Genomic DNA, 23,906 nt, shown 5'->3' on the forward strand with positions numbered 1-23,906 from the left:
ACATTCACACATTAAAAATAAGTCAGTGTTCACTAATTCGTTTATTTGCGATTAAGTTTTGCATAATAAAAAGTACTGCAATGTCTGTCTTCAACAACTGTATTATCTTTAAATATGATGGTAATAAGACCCAACAGAACTCCCCCTCCCTTTCTTCAGCTTGTTTGTAATGTTTACGACAGGCTGGGAAGTGTGGCGCCAGTGACTTGTCTGACAACTAGAAAGATTTGAATCCCCGATCTGCTTCAGGCAGATGCGACTTGCCGAAGGCAATGCAAAGAACAAAAGCAGGATTATTTAGCACAGGCCAATCTTGTTCAAGGGTGCATAGCCCCTCCCCTTCTCTCCGATGCAAGCAACAAAAATAGAATTCCAAATCAAGAGTCTGGCCCCATGGTTGCAGCTGATAAGAAAACCTGTATGAGAATGGGTGGCAGATGTTATCATCATGGAAATCTTGAACTCCAAGTGCAGCATTCTCTCGAACAAGTAGAGTTAAAAACGTATAACTGAAGCTTTTTCCTTGTTGGGACTGAACTTGTCGAACGCATAACTGGAAAAATCATATAACTGAAATATAATAGTACACAGCCTTATAAGCATTGGCAGGGACCGCCAGAAAAAAAACATACTATCACGAAACGTATATTTTCAATTTCACTGTACTAAAAAAATATATATTTTTCCTTAAGTATTGTAAATATGAACTATGGCACTTGTTAAGTTTTTTGTGGATAGAAAATCGAAAAATACATTGACCTATCTTCATCTCTGGATGTTAGTAACCCTCATCATGTTTACTAGTGGAATGATGTTAGTCAAGCATCTGCAAAGCAGAGTATGGCTGACTGAATTTGCAGATGTTTGCATCTGAAGTGAACAACACACTTCAAGCTATCGAGCATATGCTTTATTATTCAAAAAAGCCAATGGAACTTTGCTGGATTGTAGGTACATGGACATACCACAAAAGAGGAAATTCATGGTGCGGAAATTAGGAGTCCAGAAATTACAAACTTTCATGAAATTACCTTCATTTTCCAGTTTTTTTTTTTTTTTGGGGGGGGGGGGTTCTATAGCATCAAAAAATGGCCCTTTGTTGTTAGTTTCAGCAAATTTCAAGCATCCAGCTTCCGCAGAGATGATGCTGGAAATTATGTATTATTTTTGGGAAATCTATTCCGTAAGATGGCTACACTGATTTCATTATAACAGTGTTACATACAGTCAACTCTCGATTCTAAGACCCCAGATATAACGACCCTCTCAAAGTAATGACCCTTTTCCCGGGAACAGTGAAACATTTGAAAAAAAAAAAAAAAGTTGAAGAATTCAAGGAAATCGGCCAAAAAATACGTTTCCTGCACCCATTTTATTTGCTGTGTTGCAATTCCCTTCACATGCACTCTGCAGGTCGCAAGTGGGCCTGATCTAAAAATAGACACCACCACACCACACTTGAGTGATATCCAATAGCACTTGACCTCTGTCGTCCCCTCCCCCAAGTGCAGCAACGATCGCTACTTACGCGCCAGGCTTGTTTTGCCATTGTGATTTCGCTTGCTCTTGGATACGCTACCCTCTCTTTGTGCTTGTGCTATTACATCTTGGATTTGTGCATTGTGTTTTGGATTTCGATTTTGGATTTCTCTTGGTTTTGATTACGGCTTCTTTGATGACTTACGCTTTTTTATATTTCGATTTGTTTGTATTTTTGGATTTGATTTCGTGAACGATTTTTGACAATCCACGCTATTTATTACGGATTTGTGATTTCGGCAATATGAGTGGAAAGAGAACATTCTTGATGCTTATAAAGAAGCACGAGATCATCCAGGAAGTGAACGAAAAGAAAATGACAAAGACAGAGATTGCGCGGCAGCATGGTATTCCAAAGTCGCAATATTAAATCCAAAAATTTGAAAACCTGGAAACGGCTATGCTGGAGTGGTTTGGCCAGCATAGAGCTCAAAACGTACCTATTAATGGACCAGAAGAAGGCCAACGACTTTGCTCTGAAGTTGGGGATAGATAACTTTAAATGTTCAAGTGGGTGGCTGGAGCGTTTCAAAGTGCATCATGAAATATCCAGCCACAAAGTCATTGGCAAAAGTGCATTGGTCGATCCGAAATAGCCGAGTGAGTGGCTTCCGTTGGTACAAAACATCCTCAACCGCTCTCTGCCTCAAGGTGTGTACAACGCTGACGAGCTGGGGATATTCTACAACCTGATACCAGATCGCACTCTTTGCCGTGAAAGGGGATAAGTGCAAGGGTGTGAAGAGGAGTAAAGAGCATCTCACGGTCCTTCTGTGCTGCAACATGGACGGCAGGGATAAAATGAAGCCCCTCGTGATCGGAAAGTTCAAGAAACCCCGAGGTTTCAAGTGCAACATCCTGCCTTGTGATTATGACTTTAATAATAAGGCATGGATGACCTCGGGGGTATTTACGAGGTGGCTTCGAGACTTCGAGTCGAGGATGGGTGCGGCAAACAGGAAAGTAGTGCTCTTCGTCGACAATTGCCTTGCACATCCTTCTCTTGACAATCTCCGGAACATCGAGCTGGTTTTCCTACCCAAGAACACCAGCAGCGTGCTTCAGCCTCTGGACCAGGGGATAATCCAACGAGTGAAGGTGAAGTACAGTGAGATGCTTGTGCGGGGTATGGTGTGGAAACTTGACATGGGCCAGGAAGTCAAGAAGTGGGACGTGTTCAGGGCCATGGGAGGAATCGTCGCCAGTTGGAGGGCTGTGAGGCCTGAAGTTATTACTAACCATTTCCGACATGCCCACTTCATCCCACCAGTCGACGAAGAACCTGCCATCGGTGTGCGTTCCGCTGCCACCAAAGACTCAGACAGCCTGCCGCCAGTGGATGCGGAGCCCCAGCCCAATCGATAGTGCCTGCATCTGTCCCCCCCCCCCCCAACTTTCTCTCGTCCCTGCAACGAAGAAACTTGGCAGAGTTTGGCCCCAGGCTGCACGTACGAGCAGTACATAACAGCGGACAATGACATTGCTGTCTGGGGCACCCTCGATGATGCCGATATACTCAGAGGGCAGCAGGAATCTAGCGATGAAGAGGGGGAGGACAAAGTGAAAGACTTTGCAGAACAATCTAAGAAGAAACAGACATCAATAATGGACTTCTTCAGAAAGTAGTGGGGAGGGGGAAACAGTGTGTGTGTGTGGGGGGGGGGGGAAGGGATCAGTGAATTTGATCAAGGACAAACTGACAATTGATGAAAATAAGCCTGAATATTGCCAATGGTGAGTAGACTTATTGATGTTTTGTGTTTATAAAATTACGTGTTTTTGTCAGTTTCATTGTCTAGCAATATTTATTGTTTTGTTTTGGTAATGCGATTTTTTACATGGTTAATATATATGTACATATAAGGAAGTAGAATTATGCATTCATGGCCTCCATTAAAGGTATCATTTCACCATTCGCTTGGACTGACTTATTGGACGATTATATCGCAACTGCAATATTTGCAGACTCCAATTGATTGATTGATTGATTTAGTTTATTTTACTTCGCGTTTTGTGCCTCTTGGCTAATTTGCGAAGATGGGGATGAGTGATGAAATGATGAAATTGATGAATGGACAGTCACAAACAACCAAGCCCGACCAGGATTCGAACCCGGGACCCTTAGCGTCGCAGCGCGATGTGCTAACCACTCGGCCACAGGGTTGGGCTTGCAGACTCCAAGTTCGCTCACTTAGTGAAAATGTTTGAAAAAGGTAAAATTTGATACACAGGGACAAAGAGTACTACATATATATCGTATTTATGCATATACAGTATAAGGCAAGTGCTGGTTTTTATTCAAGTTCTGCATCTGAAACATTGCTCGTGTCTTTATTGACAGCATGGGAATGCGTAAAGCAGTGCTCGATCCACCCTTCTTTTTTTTTTCCTTCTGCAGCTTGCTTGGAAAATTAGCACTTTACTGATAAGACTTCTGTTCTTCAACACGTGCATAGCGATGTCCTTTAAAACTCGTTCAACCACCTGTTACCCCCTCCCTTCCTTTCCAACCAGACTGCTACTGAATGACGCCCGAGTTTTGTCTAGGTGGCAAACATCGCTTGCCCTTATCAATTACGGTAATAACCACAATGACTCATCCAGAGGAAAAACAGCATTGTTTTGAATCTTCAGCTTCACAAGACTGTTTTGCTTTGATGATTATGAAATACGAACACCATACACAAAGCGAGGAGTTAAAAGACAAGCCAGTTTCTTCCGGTCTTCTCCAGCTTTCTGAAAAAAAGAGACCCTACCTCTTATCTTGCGGCGGGGTGGTTCCATCTTCTTCCGCTTGTGTTCGTGGTGGCGCTAGTTGATGCGAGCCTTTTACTTTCTGCCTTTCAGGGAAGAAGGAACCATGCTGCCCGCAGCAAGCGAAGACGACACTACCAGACAGGTGGTGAAATCGATCGCAAATAAATTCTACGTGGAAAAATGAAAAGTGAACTTGCGAAAGTGTCAAAACTTGATTCGAGTTCAGTTTATGCTGTTGGGCTAATTGACACTGGATACCTGTATGCAGTTTAAAGTGCGATATGCATAACTGAAATATAATAGTAGACAACCTTAGGGGAATTGGCGGGGACAGACAAAAAAAAAGCATATGTACTAACATGTTTCCTTTTTCAGGCGGGATTTCGATGCAAGTCGGGGAAGAGGAATGCTCACTTGAATGGGAGGAGGGGATGAATATGAAGTTGGTTGAAGCAAATAAAACATGACTTTTTTTGACGATGTATTTTACACAGCCTAACCAGAACGAAATTTACAGCCCCGCTTTTTTTTTTTTTTACCTGGTGCCAAGAAAGGTTGTGTTGTGTCTCCCAAGAGATTTTATCTTAGCATTTAATCCTGTTACAGACAATGCTCTAGTAGACCTGTATAAAATCCAACATTAATTCTGCCCGATTATATCTCCTGACTTTTGCTTGCGTCAGTGTGACTGGTGTCAAGATTCTTAGAGTTTCGCTTGCAATAAACGATTGTTTTCCTTTTTGTAGATCTCATTGCAAACGGGTTTCTCACGAACTAGAATTGTAAGAATTTCGGGGAAGAGCAACGACTGTGCACAATTAAAAGAAAACAACATTATTTAAAATCCTTCTTTTTAAAAAAAAAAAATGTTTTCGTGTTCTGTTTTCCTTCTCACGACATGCATCCTGTGTATAACAGGTTGTATAACTATGAAGGATAAATGGTGTTACGAATCTTCGTGACTGTTTGAGCTCCGTTGAAGCTAAAAATTGGTGCAAATTCCAATAATGACCCCTTCGAAATAACGACCCTTCTCCCGGGAACCGTGAAAGGTCATTGTATCGAGAGTTGACTGTATCAGACTTTTCATTCACTTTAGTTCATTGCAGTGACCAGAGTGACCTGCGGATGAAGATTTTTTTTCTTAGCAAAATTTGAATTTTCTTCTATCTTGTGGGGGTGTATAATTTCACCACCTCTGAAAGGTCTTTGGGAAGAAAAAGAAACAGATCTCACCTTTCTACAGCAAATAGTTCTCCTATGATTTTCTCATATATTACTGCACATTTGAAAAACGCATGCCATAGAATCTTATGGGCAGGAGATGATGCTACCAAACCATCCTGCACATTACAAAATATTACTTATTATGTAGTGGTTAGATTCAACAAAATAAGAGTGAAGAAAATGTTTATGTACAAGGGTAATTCAGAAAGTAACTGCCATTGTGGCGTGGTGCTAGTAGTAGTGGACAGAGTGCAACCGTTGTTACATCACACAATCTGTGATTCAGTAAGCTTCCAGCTGTGCTAGTGAGAGCATCATAGTGTTGCGTGTGCTGGTTATAACGTCACAAAATGTGTGCTGCCATCGAAAATCCCACCAAATGCAAGGTACGCAAAGTGATAAGATTTCTCTGGGTAAAAAAATCTGTCAGCGGCAGACATTCATCGTGAATTGTGTGCCGTATATGGCCCAAACTTTATGGGTGAAGGTGTTGTGCATCAGTGGATCAGATGTTTCAAAGCAGGAAGAACAAACATTTATGATGACCCTAGGAGTGGTAGGCCTTCTGTAGTGAGTGATGATCTTATCAACAAAATTGACGACAAAGTTCGTGAGAACCGTCGATTCACAATCTTGAACTGAGAAGAACAAACAAAATTTCCGAACATTTCTCGGACTGTGTTACGAGGTTAACACTGGAAAATTAGGCTACCGAAAGTTGTGTGTTCAGTGGGTAGAGAAAAATTTTCACAGAGATCCACAAAACCAGTCCAATGGTCTCTGCCTTAAACTTTCTATCCTGGTACAACATGGAAGGGGAAAAGTTTTTGAACAGAATAGTGACTGGCGACGAGACTTGGGTGGTGTATGTGAACGCTGAGACAAAACAACAGTCACTGGCATGGGCTCATACCAGTTCTCCAAACAAGCCGAGAAAAGCCCGTCAAACTTTGTCAGCGAGGAAGGTTATGGCCACCTTGTTTTGGGATGCTAAGGGAATCTTGCTTGTCAAATTCATGGAACGTGGTAGGACAATCACTTCTGAAGTTTACTGTAACACATTGCAGAAACTGAGAACAACAAACGTCGTGGTCTGCTGACATCTGAGGTGTTTGTGCACGACAACGCTCGCCCTCACACTGCTTGGCAAACACAAGACCTTTTGCGCCAATTCAAATGGAACATTTTTGATCATCCCCATACAGCCCAGACTTGGCTCCTTCTGATTTTCATCTGTTCACTCTCATGAAGAAGTGCCTTGGGGCACAGCACTTCACTGACGATGAGGATCTTCAAAATGCTGCGACAGTTTGGTTGAATTCCCAGGCAGCCAAGTTTTATGCAGAAGGGATTGGTAAGTTGGTGAAACTCTATGACAAGTGCTTGAATTTACATGGTAACTATGTTGAAAAATACAGAACAACTGAACCTTTCAGATGTAAAGTAAAAATTTGTTGCATCTAAGAGGTTTTTTTTATTTACAGCCAAATGGCTGTTACTTTCCGAATGATCCTTGTATGTATGTTGTCAATTTAATCATTCTCTTTACTTACCACAAGATATAAACCATTAAATAAATCATGATGATCTCCCTTCTTCCTAGGAACTCTTATATTGAGCAGATAGAAGTCATGATGCAAAGAACCTAATTCAAATAGTGGGATGATAGAACAATCATAGAAGTATTCAGGCTTAGGCTGTAAGAAAAAAAAGAAAATATTCAAGTGTTTAGTTTCATCAATACAAATCAACTCAATTCAATTGGCATCTTTAATTTTAAGGCAAAAATAATACTGAAATTCAAAGTACACAAACTACATAAAAGTATAAATATTAATGAAAAAAAAATAATAATTACAGACAATACAGATTCCAATCTCTCAATACTAAGGTAAACTTAAGCTGCATCAGTATTGGCCAATATCAATAGTGTCTGTCTGAATTTAGCAATTATCTACATTGAATAACACAGTTCCAAAATCAGAATATACTGCGAGACATGCAAGCAAGCAATACTATACTTTCAGAAAAAGTAAATTAATTGGCATGTTCAAGTTGTATTGTAGGTTTGTAAAAGCACACACTAGGATGGGCCAAAAAAAAGTTCATTTCGTGAACTCCAATATCAAAAAGTTGCCTTTAGAATTCAACAGAGTATATGTACAGTATAAGCAATGTTAAGGCCCAGGAAAGTTTTATTATTGTCTAAGGATAGACAAATGACTAAAGAGGCTTGTTTTCCTCTTTAAATAAAGACTTTTTAAGATCTGGTTATCTGACTTTTCTTTCAAGTTTGCATTAGGGACAAAATCTATGTTCAAAAATCTCTCCAAACTTAATTATCTACTAAACCACTTTGAACTTTTACTGCAATTCAACAGTATACCAACGTGATCATTGCATTTAACATGGTCATATTTTGGGCCTACATCAAGTAGGTCCAGGCTTAGAAGTGCATGAATAAGGGGCAGTAAAATTATTTCCCCATCTCAATGCTTCCTTTCACTTACGTTATTTACACATAAATATTCATTATTTTCACTTACCAGTAATTTGAACAGAGTATACAGCATTAACAAAGAAAAGTAGAGTTTTTACTTCAAATAGACAAAATGTGCTTAACATACACACACATCTTTTTTTCTTGTTAGTGAACAAAATGCATGCAGAATTCACATTTTATTCCTGGTGTCAATAATTCCTGGTTAGTAGACACCCTATAAAATATATTTACACCAGTTTTACATTATAAAACCTTGGTCACTGAGGCATTTCCAATTCTTTACTTTGATGAGCAATATCATTCGGGGGACATACCATTTTTTTAAAAAGTAAAACTCAACAACAACTAAAAGATATATCACAATTCTCTCTGAGGTGTAATTCTGAAATCTGTAACAGATAACATTTTAAACTGTATTTTGCAACCAACTAAGCTTGAGTGAACATCTAGTGTTATGTGTGAATAGAGGTTTTGTGGCCAACATGTATACTAGAAATTTATAATTGGTAAAGGTAGACAAACATAATATTCATAATATAAATAAATGAATAAAAATAAAATGTGATTTACCTTATCAATAGAACAATCCAGTCGTCTTTCTTCATCTGAAAAGGCATACAACTTCCATGCATCTGAAGGATCTCCCTTGTTCCTGTAACCCAGTCTTGATTTCAAAGTAATAATATGATCCACTGGAATAAAAATGAAATTGCCATTTGTACTTTCTCTACTGTAACACAATAAAAATGAAATGTGGTGCTTATACAAATCACACATGAAAGTAAAATTATTAACACTCTTTGTTTATATTTTCTTTCTCTTTGCAGTTAAAAAATGCATTCTAGATATCATGAATAAAGCATACACGTGAAAAAATGTAATAATTAAGCATGAAAAATGATGGTGATTTTCAAGTAGAAATTCCTAGTAAACTACTGAGTCATAACTCGTTTTGATCAGTACAGACTAGGCTACAAGCACAAGTTACTGGAGAACAATTTTGTTCCATCTGATGGAAAAACAACAAAAACAAAGTTAAACATCTGTTTTAAACCACACATTTATGTTATTGTATATTCTGAAGGATAAATACACTAATGCGAAGACTCTTGTAATAGAATCTTACAGGTATGATATCAAAGTTAGTTCTAAGATCATTTTATGCTCATATAGGTTAATCAGGACTGGACCTGCAGTTCAAAGTGGGATCCGAACCACTGTGCACTTCCATTGGGAATTGAACCATGAGTCCTTGAATACAGGGCAACATTGCTTCTACTGCACCATTGGGGAGGGACTATAAAAATTATATGAAAAGGAAGCAAGAGTCTCATATTCTTTCAAGTTGAAAATTCTTGTTTTCTTGTTCTTGTTTCAAGTTACATACACCCTGTCTGGACAAGTCTTGGTCTGTTCTTGAATCGAGACACACTAAGTAAATAAGCTAAAATTGAGAAATTACGCATTAAAAAAGCTTTTTTTTAAAAAAATATTGTGATAATTCCTTTCACAAATCTATCATTATGATACAGACATTGGATCAAATAAATTGGTTTAAATAAAAAGGAATGCTACACCTTAGAATCACTACAAACCCTGCTGGTACAACAAAGAAGTTTCAGCCAGCTTCAAACAGTCTTGAACAAATAAACCATCCCATCATGAGTATTTAATCTAGTCTAATCCTAAGATCACTGTAATACACCTTTCAAAAGAAATTATATAAAGCTCCCAGTTTCCACCTCAAAGAGAACGGAGCACCAGAATAAATTATTGGTCTTCTCTTGCAGTTTATAGCAAGGATAAGCAAGTCTTCTTGCATGTAGGGTCAATATCTACTCAGGTCATATTACATGGTATCCAGTGGCGCAGGAATAGGTGAGGGGTGTACAGGGGTACATTGTACCCCCTCAAATTTTTGAAGGGGGGTACTGTACCCCCTAAATCCGAAAATCCCACTGTACCCCCTGTACCACCCTTAGATAATTTGACAGACGCAAGGTGCTACTGTTAAAGGAACATATTTTCAATTCGCTCAATAAAAAAGGTTTAGGTATATTGTTTATAACTTACAAGCATTATCTAATTTATCTTACTTAGCTACTACAGAAATTCAAACCATTGTAAACTTATTCTACTACATTGTGCATGCTACTATGAAGTTAGTTCATTCACCTGGCTTCTTGGAAACCTCTTTAAGGAGATGATAATTGTGTAAAATTTCTGTGAAACGATGGAATCAGATAAAGTTTACTCTCAGAAAATCACGCTCCAGATGAATGCTCCCTTGCGTAAGGGGGGTACACTTTTCTAAAGAAGTGGTTGCGTCGATTCAAAGATAATATATAAAATATTCATCAGAAGAGTATATGACTGACCTTTTCTGTTGAATTTTTCAAATGGAATTTTCCGAAACGAAATACTTACACAAATGAGACGAGACATTGAGGGTACAATGTATTCCTGTACTTCATAACTTTGTAAGAGGGAAAACTATACTTAAACCTATATATTAAGAGATTTTTGAACATAGAGATGATAGTGAGACAAGAAAAGAATGTGTTTCCTCTCAAATTTCGAAACAAGACTGAAATAAATCTCTGCAAAATCAAAGCGAGGCGATACTTGTTGTCCAAGATGATCTCGTTCGTAACTCGGGTATCATATTTGAAGAAATTGGTAAAAATAAATTTAAATTACTGTGTCTCTTATCAGACATAACAAGCGTTTAAATTTATTGACTTCTTTTTTTCAAAATATCGTGTATTTTGTTTACTGTAATTGCAAAGTTAATGCATTAGTAATAATTGTGAGCCTGTGTTGTCCGGTTTAATCTATTTATAATATAATTCCGTATTTCGATGGTTCATAACATCGAAACAAGATATAAAGCAGAAAAACGTTAGCCTATTAGAAAAGTGTTGCTTTAATGACATATGCATTGTGAAACTTTGAGTGGTGACACAATGTATGTGTTGCTTATACTAAACATTTCGTGGGTCAGGACGAGATATCTCGCCTTGTAATTGAAGGGTCCAACATGCACTGAGCTTTGGATTCCACTTTAAACTTCAGATTCAGTCCCGATTAGCCAATGAAGTGGATATAAAGTATATAGAATAAGTTTTAACAACTTCTGAGTGGACACGGAAACACAAACAAGAACGAGAAGTACCTCAGTACACCGGAGGGCCTCCCCGATGGCGCAGTGGTAGCGTCGTCGCCTTGTAATCAAGGGGTTCCGGGTTCGATACCTGGTGGAGGCACGTGGCACAGTGGTTCTTATCCCGATTAGCCTAACTGTGCATAAAATGGACTTAATACACCAACTTAAACAAACTCAAACTCACCACACAGGAGACTAGATGAGGCTGTGACAATTCTCCTCTCGTCTCATCTCGATGTCATTCCTAGGTCAAATGAAAGGTTCCCCTTTCCTAGACATTACAACAGGGTGCAATTTGTGATTTTATCAGAGGACGACAACTTACTTTTACCTAAGTATTAGATATAGTACTTAGAATTGGACATTAATCGCCTAAAACCTAATTTTGATATCAAATGCAACACAAATACAATGCCATTTGAAGTTAAACCCTAAAGTCAAACTGGAAGAAAATTACATTAGTCAAATGAATGCACGGGATAAATGAGACTCGCTGCAGGTCCTATGGTTTGCCAGTTTGCTTGTTAAGGCCACTGTGTTATCTTCATTCAATTTCTTACAAATTTTTTGGCATGAAAGCAATGCACTGGGGGTATAAGGAAAGTAAAAGTATGTTTAAAACTTCTAAATTATTTTTTCTAATCAGTTAAGGTTAGGTCTATGACATTTCACATTCGGTTGGTAGATATTGGTAGATTTTTGATTGAATTCACAAGGTCTTTGAGCAAGATGGGAATGTTTGATTGAGTGATTTGGTTTATTATACTTCAAATTTCAGCCACTTCTGGCTAATCGCGAAGATGAGGATGAGTGATGGTATGATGAAATTGATGAAGAGACGCTCATAAATAACACCCATGCCCAGGCTGGGATTTGGACCTCTGGCATCATAGAATGCCCCGCCACGGGGGCTGGCAAGGTGGGAATGTGTTTTGGATTTTCTTTGTAGATGCGAAAATATTTAACTTTGACGCGCACATACTTTTGCTTACATTAAAGTTCACCTTTTCACGTAAACGAGGAATTGACAAGTCACCTTAAAACACTACTAAATATGAAAAGAAACCTTGGCCGGCTCTTCATATTATCCACCGAAGATTGGAAAAGAGAAATAAAACAACTTTCGAGCATTTGTCTTTTCCTTGCTTGCTCTGAGATCTTACGGATTTCGGTTTTGTGTATATATAATGATAGTATTTTCAGTGCTTGAAGAACGTTGTTAGGTACAAATAATTATGTTACAAATAAATGCTTTGTCAAATGTTTTACAAACATTCCAAACTTGACCTCTTACGAGTTGATCAGGAACCATCTCAACTCAATATTTTTTTAAAAAAATACAACACCCTATAGATGTCTGAGGAAATACCGAATACATGGCTTCTAAAAGGCATTGGATGTGGTATACATCTGCCATAAATTATTTAAAAATATCTTTATGCTTAGCTATGGGACTTTAAAATTAAAATGAAATGAACTGATGTGGACTCTTATATATGATATATTCAATAATATGGTTTCTATATCCAGTTGGTGAGAGACGATTATTCCTGGTTGGGATGGCTGAAGATAGAGGAGAGGGGGGAATCCTCCTCAGCCCCTTTAATCTCACACTGCATTAAAAATCAATAGCTGTATCTTTGTTCGCAAGTTTCACATTTCGAACTCCTGATATTCCGTTTCGTTAAATTCAAAACAAGCCCATGAACAAGGTCCAGAGCTTTATATTTTTCGGGATTGTTATCTGGTTAAAACCTGTTTTTAAAATGACCATAAATACGAAGGAAAACAAAGAAATAAAAATTATTTATGCCAATTTTTAATTAAAAAAACAGGAAATTCATGTGCTGTTCTAAAATGGAATATTTCAGTTGCCTTCACATTATACCTATAGGTACTACCTTTGAAGTAGTATATGCATAGTATACGTGTATATATATGCGTGCGTGTGTGTGCTCACACACACACACACGTGGATATATGGGAGGCTGAATTTTGTACCCCCCCAAATGAAAAACGTTCCTGCGCCACTGATGGTATTTACACTAAAGTTAAAGCCCCAAAATAAAATAAATATTAAGGTGGGCCAAATATGGTCCAAAGACTGTAGTTTGGGCACTCCTGGCTATGTCCTAATCCTTCATTTTCATTTGTGCTGACATATATGTTGTGTAAGAACTGGAAGCAGCCAATTTCATCATTGTTACTATCGAACGGGCCGAGATCCGGAATCAGAACGTGCTACTTTCTCGGCACCCTGCACCATAAATATTCAAATATCCTCCCCTCCCCCTGGCATAAAGTTGGACAAATGTGATTTAGCTGAACTAAGAAACTAGATAAGGTTAAATAACAGGTGAATTTCTCCCATAAAACATAAATTCATCATACAAATTATCTACATAATTTCCATTTTTCAAATTTTTAATTAAAAAATGGTAACATAATTTGAATTGAAGGTCTTATTTAGAGTATTCAAACTGAAAAAATAAAATTGAATTTGGTTCATAAATATCCAAGAAATGAGCAATTTAAAAATATGAATTGCCATTATGAATCCAATATGGTGGCTAAGCGATCAAAAAGTGAGTCATGTGCAGGGCTCGAAATATCCCGGGGCCTCCCCGATGGCGCAGTGGTAGCGTCTTCTCCTTGTAATCAAGGGGTCCCGGGTTCGATACCCGGTGGAGGCACAAGTGGTTCGGATTCCACTTTAAACTGTAGGTCCAGTCCCGATTAGCCTTACTGTGCATAAAGTGGACTTAACACAACAAATCAATCAATCAATCAATCAATCGAAATATCCCGGTTGCCAGGGCGACTGAAAATTTCAGCCTGGCGACTATGATGTTTTGCTGTAATATTGACTTTTTTTAAAATTTAGTATGTACGAATTTTTTAAGATTCTAAGTTCAAATTGCATTACAGTGTGAGCTAGCAAATGTTTTTTTACAACATTGTGAAAATTACATAGAATCACGAACATTTTCTTACTCTTTGCTCCCCCCCCCCCTCCTTTTCCACTTTCTCTCGGCAAGCATTTCGCTCACGTGATTTAGCGGTCCTGAATAAGGTGATGCTCGGCTTCGTAGTATGCACAATTGCTAGTAGATGACACCACTTGAATGTCAAGAATGGAGTATTAATACATCGGGGGTTCGCGAACCTGACCGAGGTTATTCTTACTGTAAAACCACAATGAAGCACAGAACAAGTTGCCCATCACCAGAAACTCGCGGGGACAAGTTTCAGGTAATTCAACACCATGGAGGGGGAAAACATAGCGGAGCCTCGCTGGCGAGATGTTACCAACCCGGTTTGATCTTGCGTCTTTTTTTCCAAGTGGCAGGCTCTCTGATTGGCCTACTCAAGGTTACTCCCCCTCCCTCTCCTTCAAAGCAACCCTCTTTCGTCTTTTTCACGTTCTACTGTGACATAAATAGGGACTGCAAATGTTTTAATATCAATGAAATAAAAGCTCAATTTGTCAAGGTAAAGAGAGATAAACCTGTGATATATAATAAATTGCATTAAATTAAATACCACCTTGGCAAAAGTTGGAAGCACGTATCTCCACAGGTCGGCAAAAAAATGTTTAAGTGCCCTTTTTTTACTAATATGAAAAGATTCATACAGATCGATATATCCCAACAATATTCCTAATTAATCATCGGGCAATCACATTTTACTCTTACGTTAATTGATAATTAACTTTTAGTTTTAAACATCTTGGGGCCCAGTGTCGAATTCATGCAAATCCAGAGGAGGAGGAAAGGGGCTGCAAGACTTTCTTTCTGCATATTTTAATGTCTTATTGAAGTGTATTCACACGAAATTACACAAATATTCATAACTAATGACAAGTCAATATTCACTGAACATTTTATCTAAAAGAAAATTGTGTAACATGGCGGCTATTGCCACTCAACTTAAAGATCTGGCGGACAGAGATGGGGGAGGGAGTGCCTTGAAGTGTCTGTTTATCGTATCCCAAAATTTTTTATGGCCTGATCTGTCAATGATCAAGGGTCCTTGTGTTGTGCTTTACGGTGTTCTTACCCAAAGCGTGCGTGTGAATGTGAAGTTCAGTGCAGATGTAAAATTATTTGTGTTTTGTGTTTGCACTTTCAAACCTTCGCAACTTTTAGTGGTGTTTGAATACATTATGAAAGACGCAGCAACAAATGAAAAACCACAGAGCTGGAAACAGTCTCGGCTAACAAATTTTTTTGCTGTTCCCTCGAAAAAGAAAGAATCGAGAGTGTGTACTTCATCAGAACAATGTGAGGCAGCGGCTGCAATATTGGGAGTCTAATAACACTTCTCTTGCGACAGAAGCAGTTTCCAGAGGCCAGAAATTTAAGGAAGAATGGTGCAATGAACTAAAGTGGCTCAAATTTGACCCCAGTGTTGGTGTTGCTAGATGTGAAATATGTGCTTCATTTCCCACCATAGCAGACGGAAATTCAAAAGTTGTAAAAGGGTTTACTGGTCAGTTCAAGATGGAAACTTTCAAGAAACATGAAGAATCGTTTCTCCATAAAAGATGCGTTGCTGCAAACAGGGCAGTGACTTCGCCGGAATCAGCCCCTTTGGCAGCATGTGTGAAAACGATGGACGAAAAGATATTTGCACATCTCAAAAGTGTTTTCGCTGTAGCCTCCTATGTGGCAAAAAATAACAAGCCCTTCTCAGATTTTGAAGGCTTGTTAACATTATCAGACAAACTAGGTGTTGAACTGAAAAGTGAGTACAGAAATGACAAGATGTGTGCCGAATTTGTGTCTCATACTGCTAGAGTACTTAGAAAAGAATTAATCAGCGAACTGCAAGAACAAAAGTATGTAAGTATAATGTTGGATGCATTGACAGGTAAATCTTCTGTTGAGGAAGTGGTACTTTATGTACGCTTCATAAAAGACAGTGGGGTGAAGGTCATGTTTCTATCAGCTGCTCCTCTTGAAAATGTTACTGCTGACGATTACTTGCAAACAATTGAAAGTGAATTGAAAAGGTATGGGTTGTCACACTGGCTGAATTCGAACCACCTAATTGGTATTGGAACTGATGGTGCAGCCACTATGATTGGAACAGAAAATGGATTTTTAGAGAAAATTCGGAAAAAGTTGAATCATATTATTAATAGTCACTGTATTGCTCACAGGCTACAATTGAGTGTACTAAGTGCAGTAAGAAATGTAAAATGCATTGATGATATAGATGGTGTACTTAAAAGTTTATACAAGTTTTACCAATGCTCTCCAAAGAGAATGTGTCAGTTACGGGCTGTATCTGATGTACTAGGGAGGCAGATTCTGAAGATTCAGTACCTTCATGCTGTGAGATGGGTTGCCAGCAAAGTTGGTACATTAACTGCTTTGGTAAAAGATTGGAAATGTGTCGTCATTCATCTGGAAGATATTTGAAATTCAGAGAAGGCCAGTCGTTCTGCAGTTGCAAAGGGACTTCTGAGAAAACTCAAAGATTTCAGATTTGTTCACATGATACATTTCCTACTGGATTACCTGATAGTTATCAAAAATCTTTCTCTTCTGTTCCAAAGACAAGATTTGTTTATAAGCACTGTGCAGTATCACGTAAAACTTACAGTAACAGCTCTGACATCATTAAGAGAAGTTCCAGGTATCAACGAGCAGCAGTTTCTTGACAAGACATCTCTGCATGGGAACTTTGATGGTGTGCAGCTACAGGGTTTGACAAAAAGCACTAGCTCTTCTATTCAAGCTGACAAGGATGTCTTGGTGCAAGATGGTGCAAAATATCTAGAGAAAAGGTTTCTAAAGAGTGAGAGCAGCATTGAAATGTGCACCAGAGTGTTCGATACTTTCACCTGGCCAGTAGGGTAGGACCTTGAGAATTTTGGAGTGACGGAAATAGAAACACTGACTTAGCATTTCAAGAACCAACTTCTGGTTTCTAACGTGGACTTTGAGACAATAAAGCATAGTATTTTGAATTAATGGTATGAATTCTAAGTGCTTGCCAAAGGAATGAAGCTAAGTGGTCTTTTGAGTAAGGTTGTGTCAAACAATGATAGATTCCCAATTTTGGGCAAATTGCTTTGCGTGCTACCTGTGTCTAGTGTTTGCTGTGCGATGAGCTTTTCCTTAATGAACTTAATCAAGAAAAATTTGAGGTCATCATTTGGGTCAGACAGCATAAATAATTTGATGTTTATCAACTTGAATGGTCCATCCTTGCAGGATTTTGATTCCACAAAATCAGTAATGATTGGTATTTTAGTGCTAAAACCACAAGGCATGTGCATGGCCACAAGGGGCACATTGCCATTGTGTAGAAAGGGGGTTCACAATTTTGAGATTGGTGAATCCACTTGATTGCCATGTGATCTTTGTAAATAGTGAAATTGTAAATGACATATAATTGGGATCAATATTTTTTTACACGTAAATAGTGAAATTGCAAATGACATTCATTTTGGATCAATATTTTATTTTTTGCTGTGAATATATCAGTGTGACTCCATGTGTGCCCTACAAAAAATTTGGATAAATTGGAAATATTTCTTCAAGAAACTGCAGTTATTACGTCAGTGGATAGCCTCTCAACACTAATGTAAGTTTGTAACTTTTACATTGCAATTTAAAGCTAAAAAAATGTATGCATGTACATGATATTTGGTCTAGGAATTAATTTGTGCGCCTGGACAAGATATGGTGTAACGAGCGTATCGTCCCACAGTTCCGTGTAGCCACACATGCGTTGAAAACTCCTGTCAGCGTGCATCGTTCGTAGTATAGGGCAGTTGATTGACGCGTCAACAACATCATTTTGTAGTCAACTGAACATGGCGCAGTTCGTGCCCCGAAAGTCATCGTATTTTGGTGGAAGTGTATGGTGACCATGCGCTAGCTGAGCGAACGTGTCAGAAGTAGTTTGCACGGTTTAGAAGTGGTGATTTCGGCCTGGAAGACCTGGACAGCCAAAAAATTTGAAAACGAAGAATTGAGAGCATTGCTCGATCAGGATTCATGTCAAACGCAGGAAGAACTTGCAGAAGCATTAGGCGTTGATCAAACAACAGTTTCCAAATGCCTCAACGCCATGGGAATGATTCAAAAGATGTCACATTGGGTTCCACATGAATTCAAAGACAGAGATGTTGAAAGACGAAAAACCATTTGTGAATTGCTGCTTCAAAGACAGAAAAGAAAGGGGTTTTTGCATCGCATTGTTACTGGCGATGAGAAATGGATCCATTACGAGAACCCGAAATGAAAAAAGGCCTGGGTGAAGCCAGGTGAACCAGGTCCATCACAACCGAAATGAGATATTCACTGTGCAAAGGTTATGCTGTGCATATGGTGGGATATGAAAGGTGTGGTGTACTATGAGCTGCTGCAACCGGGTGAAACTATTAATGGAGAATGTTATTGACGACAATTAATGCGTTTGAAGCAAGCTCTGGCCAGGAAACGACCAGAATGGGAGAACAGACATGATAAACTTAATTTTCAACATGATAACGCTCGCCCACATGTCGCAAAACCAGTCAAAACCTATTTAGAAAATGTCGGATGGGAAGTTTTACCCCACCCGCCATATTCACCAGATGTTGCTCCTTCGGACTACTACTTGTTCGATTGCATGAATAACGATTTGATTGGACAGCGGTTCACTTCTTCAGAAGATATCGAAAAATGGGTCTCTGACTGGATCACTTCAAAGGATGAGGACTTCTTTCGCCACGGAATCCGTAACTTGCCTGACAGATGGGCGAAAGTGGTGGCTCGCGATGGACAATATTTTTCTTAAGGTATTTATGTATTTTGTGTTTGAACTACAGCTTCAATGTGTGCATAACAACCGCACGAATTAATTCCTAGACCAAATATATTTGTATTTTCATTAGCCATTGTTTTTTTTTTCCTGGCACCTGGCTCTGAAGAAAATTTTTCAAGCCCTGGTCATCTGACATTTTTTTTCTGCACACTTGGACCCCTATTATAAATCTGTCAAACTGAGGGTACATTTCATCACGCATGAAATGCTATCTCCATGACTATATGCACTCTTGTGAATCTTGCTCAAAACAGATTTTTTAAACCTTGTTTATATCCCTTGTATGGAAAAGTGTCAAAATGAAAGAAAAGGTTTCTAGACAACTTAGACCTTCTCTCTCCAGTGATGCTAACAATGATCAACTTAGAAGTGTCAATTTTGAGATATAGGTCTCTGAAAATGGCTTCAAATTTATGAATTTAATATTTAGGTGTATTTTAAGGATTGATAACTCAATAAATATTTGAGCAGACAGGATACCATTTAAACAGCTTTATGACACTCTCATGGCACATGAACTGGAGAAATTCCAGCCTCTCAAAGCCTTATAATTTATAGGCTAGTTTGAAATCAAGTGGTGATAAACATATTGCTTTCTGAGCTTTGATTACACAATTATGCTTTTGTTTACAGAAAATTGAACTAGGACAGAGAGTTACAATATGGTATTTTTTTTTCTGATATGAGCAATAATATGATGAACTTGATGATTTATTCATATTTAGATTAACATTTGATAGTAAAGATAAAATTATTAGTCCATCAATTGCCATGGCATTGAAAGATTTACCTTCACAGAAGCAGCCCTGGTGCTCTGAACTACTTAACTTTGCAGGTCTCCATGTGGCATATCTATGTCCCTGTAGAAGTTACATCAAATTTGAAGAGGGTCGAGCAGAGAACCACATCTGAATTTAGGCTATTTCACATGGAGTGACCCAACTGTTACTTTCAGTGTGTAATGTCATTCACATTAGAGAATGAAAAAAGCTTATATTAAGCATACTGCATGGGACCACTTTTGCTCGCTTGTACTCATTCAAGCTTCCCACCCTCAAGCATGCTTGAGTGTATAAAATGGATTATTATTTTAATGTGACAATAATCATAGACACATAAATATAAAATATCCACCTTCGTAGTTTCAGCCCACAATCATCTTAATTTTCTATTTCATTTTCATATATAACTGTGTATTGGTTGATAAACTAAACTACATTTTAACATGGAGATGTTGACTATGTTCATTTAAGTTTCAATTTCACTGTGTTTTTCACTTCACAGTCCATATTTGAGGGCCTACTACAACAGACAAATTACAGCTATACGTGTACTACTGGACTTTGAGTGCATACTGCTCAGTTTCCCCTGTTCGACCGTTATTTGTACAAGCAAAGCAGCTCTCAATTCCATATGATATCTAGTGTTGTCCATGCAAACTATTTGGCCCTTGAGCAAAATGCTCTCCCTGCATCACTCTAGCCAAAATGCTTTCCTATTCTAAATATATTAGAATCACAGCATTTCTTTTCTAATGTGTTCCACTTCAGAATGTCTCTTGATCACATTAGGGTTTCAAAACATCTCTTATCCACACTTTTGTTTCAAAATGTGTCTTGTCCAACCATTTCATCTTAATTGCTCAAACACGGTGAGTTGTACAAGCACAACTCTCCGCAATGCAAGGATATTGTTTTCCTAAGTTGCACAAGTGGGAGGGGGTGAGCTTGGTGAAGAATGCTTTTTAATATTTTTATGCCAGACAAAAAAATTAGACCCCTCCAGGTGAACATGGAATGGTTATGTTTGCACCAGCAGTATCCACTATGCGTGGCACTCGCTGCAGTTGATAAGCGAATTGTGAGGTGCAGTATCTGTGCCAGTTGTGGTTCCTGACAAGCATGTGTTTCCCTTGTGCAGGATGGGTCAGACGAAAGACGTTAGTGAGTGGCAAAAGGGGTCATTGCATTTGGACATTGAAAAGGACAGTGTACAGGAAGTGGCGGATTTTGCTGGTGTGTCATAATGAAATGTGTTTGTAGGCAGTGAAAGCAAACACAGTCCACAGGAAATCAGTGTACGAACATTGGTAGAAAGAAAGTGCTCACAAATAGAGATCGCCGACCATCTTGCAATGAGGCAACAATTGCTGCAACTCATCTGTTTGGGATAGATTAGTGTATGTATTATTATTTGTGTTATCCATGTGTGAGAATTTGTATATTTTAAGTGTTCATTTAACATGTCACCACCAGATGGTGGGACTGTGCAGACTCTCTTCTTCGGAGACTGTGCAGGGCATGGTACAAATCAGGAAATACCCATACTGAATGAGAGAATAGCAAGAGACATTGCTACAATGTGGTCGACTCCACTCCAATGTAGTCCAGTGTTGTTAGTGTTAATTAAATAGTGTATATAGTCAGTCCAGTGTTTAATTATGAAACAACATTTTATGGTTCCATATTATGTGCTCAATTGTAGTACTTTCATGTGTCACAGTAGTTATTATGCGTTACATGTAACTTTCAATCACAATGGACGCATGTGGTTTTAACAGACATTCCGTTATCATTTGGACAGTTTTGATCACCTACTACAGAATCCTGCTTACCCGCTGAGTGACGTCATAGCCAACGCCCAGGGAAGCTTCAAGATCAAGGTCAGTAGTTAGCTAGGCTCACACCATATTTTGTTTACACATTTCCTCGCGTATTATTTCCCACACATCTTGCCCTCTTTCCTTCCCGATGGATGGAGAAGAGAAAAGATTGTTGATACACAAGAGAGCTGGGCTTAAGGGCCACTTAACACGAACACAAACATTCATCAATGTCTTTGAAGAAATGGGGCAAGTTCAAGATGTAAGGGTCCGTTTGCAGAATTTAACACCTTTGTTGGAAAAATATGTTGAAGTTCAAACTCGTTTACAAGTAGAAGATACAAACAAGAATTATGAACCTCACAGGGAGGATTTTGAGGAAGTTTACTACAAGGTATGGGGTAAAATGGAAGTCATTATAGAGAAACATAAGCAAACACGAGCTACACCTACAGATGAATCGGATGCTATAAACAATGCTCCATCATTAGGCACAATTGAAACACAATTCATTGTTGCATCCAGATGAAAGTGGTAAATGAGGTGGTCCTTTAAGGCAAGACCAACCAAGGAACAAGTCACCAGATATGAGGAATGAAGCTGCAAGAACAACTTCATTGCAATCTTCATACTGTACATTTAAGAGAAGAAACAAAAATCATATTCCAATCAGAGGAATCAATAATGTTTCATTGAAGCCAAGCACAGTGTAGACATTCAGCTGTGCTCAAGAGTGTCTGACTTCCAGACTTCACTTGTTTGATACTCCCACACATCACAGGGAACATCACCTCCCGGATGGCGCAATGTTAGCGTAGTCGCCTTGTAATAAAGGGGTCCTGGGTTCAATTCCCAGTGGAGGCACATAGTGGTTCGGATCCCACTTTAAATTGTAGGTCCAGTCCCAATTAGCCTTACTGTGCATAAAGTGGACTTAAAACACCAACTCAATCAATCAATCACATAAAGTGGACTTAAAACACCAACTCAATCAATCAATCAATCACAGGGAACAAACATACCTTCTCGAGTTATTCAACACTAACATTGGAACCTATCAACAGAAACTGAGTTAGCAGATCCAGATTTCTACAAACCAGAAGGGATAGAACTACTAATTGGATTGGAACTTTACTTGCACTTACTTCTTCCTGAGACATAAACAAGAGATGACATATATATTGTGTAAGAACTGGAAGCTGCCAATTTCATCATTGTTACTATTGACACTGAATTAGGTTGGATTTTAGCTGGTCGGATGGAACAGCCTACACAACCTAGTACACAGCATGGAGGACAACTTGGATTCTCAATTACAATGCTTCTGGGAGTTGGAAGAAATGTATTAAAAACAAAAAACAGATGAAGTAGCTTGCGAAATCTACTTCAGTCAGCACACCACCAGAGATGAAACAGGACATTTCATTGTTCGTCTCCCATTTCGATCAGATCATACAGAACTAGGAAATTCATACAACCAGGCACTTTTCAGATTACATCAATTAGAGAAGAGGTTTCAACAACAACCAGAGTTGAAAAGGGAATATAGCAGAATACTCGAGGAGTATGAAATGTTGGGACACATGAAACCAGTACAACTAGATCCAAATGAAGCTGAAGACGTATCATACTACTTACAGCATCACCCTATATTCAAACCTAGCAGCAGCAGCAGCACGAAAAACCGAATTGTTTTTGATGCATCAACAAAAACAACAACTGGAGTCTCATTAAATGAAATACTGATGGCTGGTCCAACCACACATGATGATCTTCAGTCTATAGCTCTTTGCTTCAGAACACACAAGATTGTATTTTCGGCAGATGTCGAGAAGATGTTCAGACAAGTTTCGATACATCCAGACGACACTAGGTTTCAATGCATTCTTTAGAGAAAATCTACAGAAATACTAGTACAAATGTTTGAGCTCACAAGAGTCACATTTTGTTTGGCATCATCACCATTTTTGGCAACCAAAACATTGTAGTAGTTAGCTGAAGAGGAAGCAACCAAGTTTTTGAATGCATCCAAAGTTTTGCAATTAGATTGTTACGTTGATGACCTCCTCACTGGAGCCAACAGTATCGAAGAAGCTAAACAATTGCAAAGAGAACTAATCAATTTACTTAATTCAGCAGGATTCACTTTGAAGAAATGCTGTTCTAATCATCCAAATCTTCTTGAAGCTGTCCCAGCTACTTGTAGAGAAATGCAACTACTGTTCCAGTTTGACAAAGGAACAAGCGTTACAGCTTTAGGCCTCACATAGAAACCAACTACAAATAAA

The 23,906-nt window shown here is 38.6% G+C and overlaps 1 protein-coding gene across 1 annotated transcript in view; it reads right to left on the reverse strand.

The window, feature by feature from the left end:
• Positions 1 to 23,906, reverse strand: part of wls (Wnt ligand secretion mediator) — a 126,075-nt gene that overhangs the window by 62,499 nt on the left and 39,670 nt on the right. Inside the window, exons 4-5 of the mRNA XM_083117468.1 lie at positions 8,597 to 8,718; positions 7,077 to 7,220 (exon numbers count right to left, since the gene is read on the reverse strand). Coding sequence (XP_082973594.1) covers positions 7,077 to 7,220; positions 8,597 to 8,718 — 266 coding nt within the window. The remainder of the gene's footprint in view (positions 1 to 7,076; positions 7,221 to 8,596; positions 8,719 to 23,906) is intronic.

Source organism: Lepisma saccharinum, chromosome 2, assembly GCF_977018435.1.
Source record: "Lepisma saccharinum chromosome 2, izLepSacc3.1, whole genome shotgun sequence".
Taxonomy (NCBI): domain Eukaryota; kingdom Metazoa; phylum Arthropoda; class Insecta; order Zygentoma; family Lepismatidae; genus Lepisma; species Lepisma saccharinum.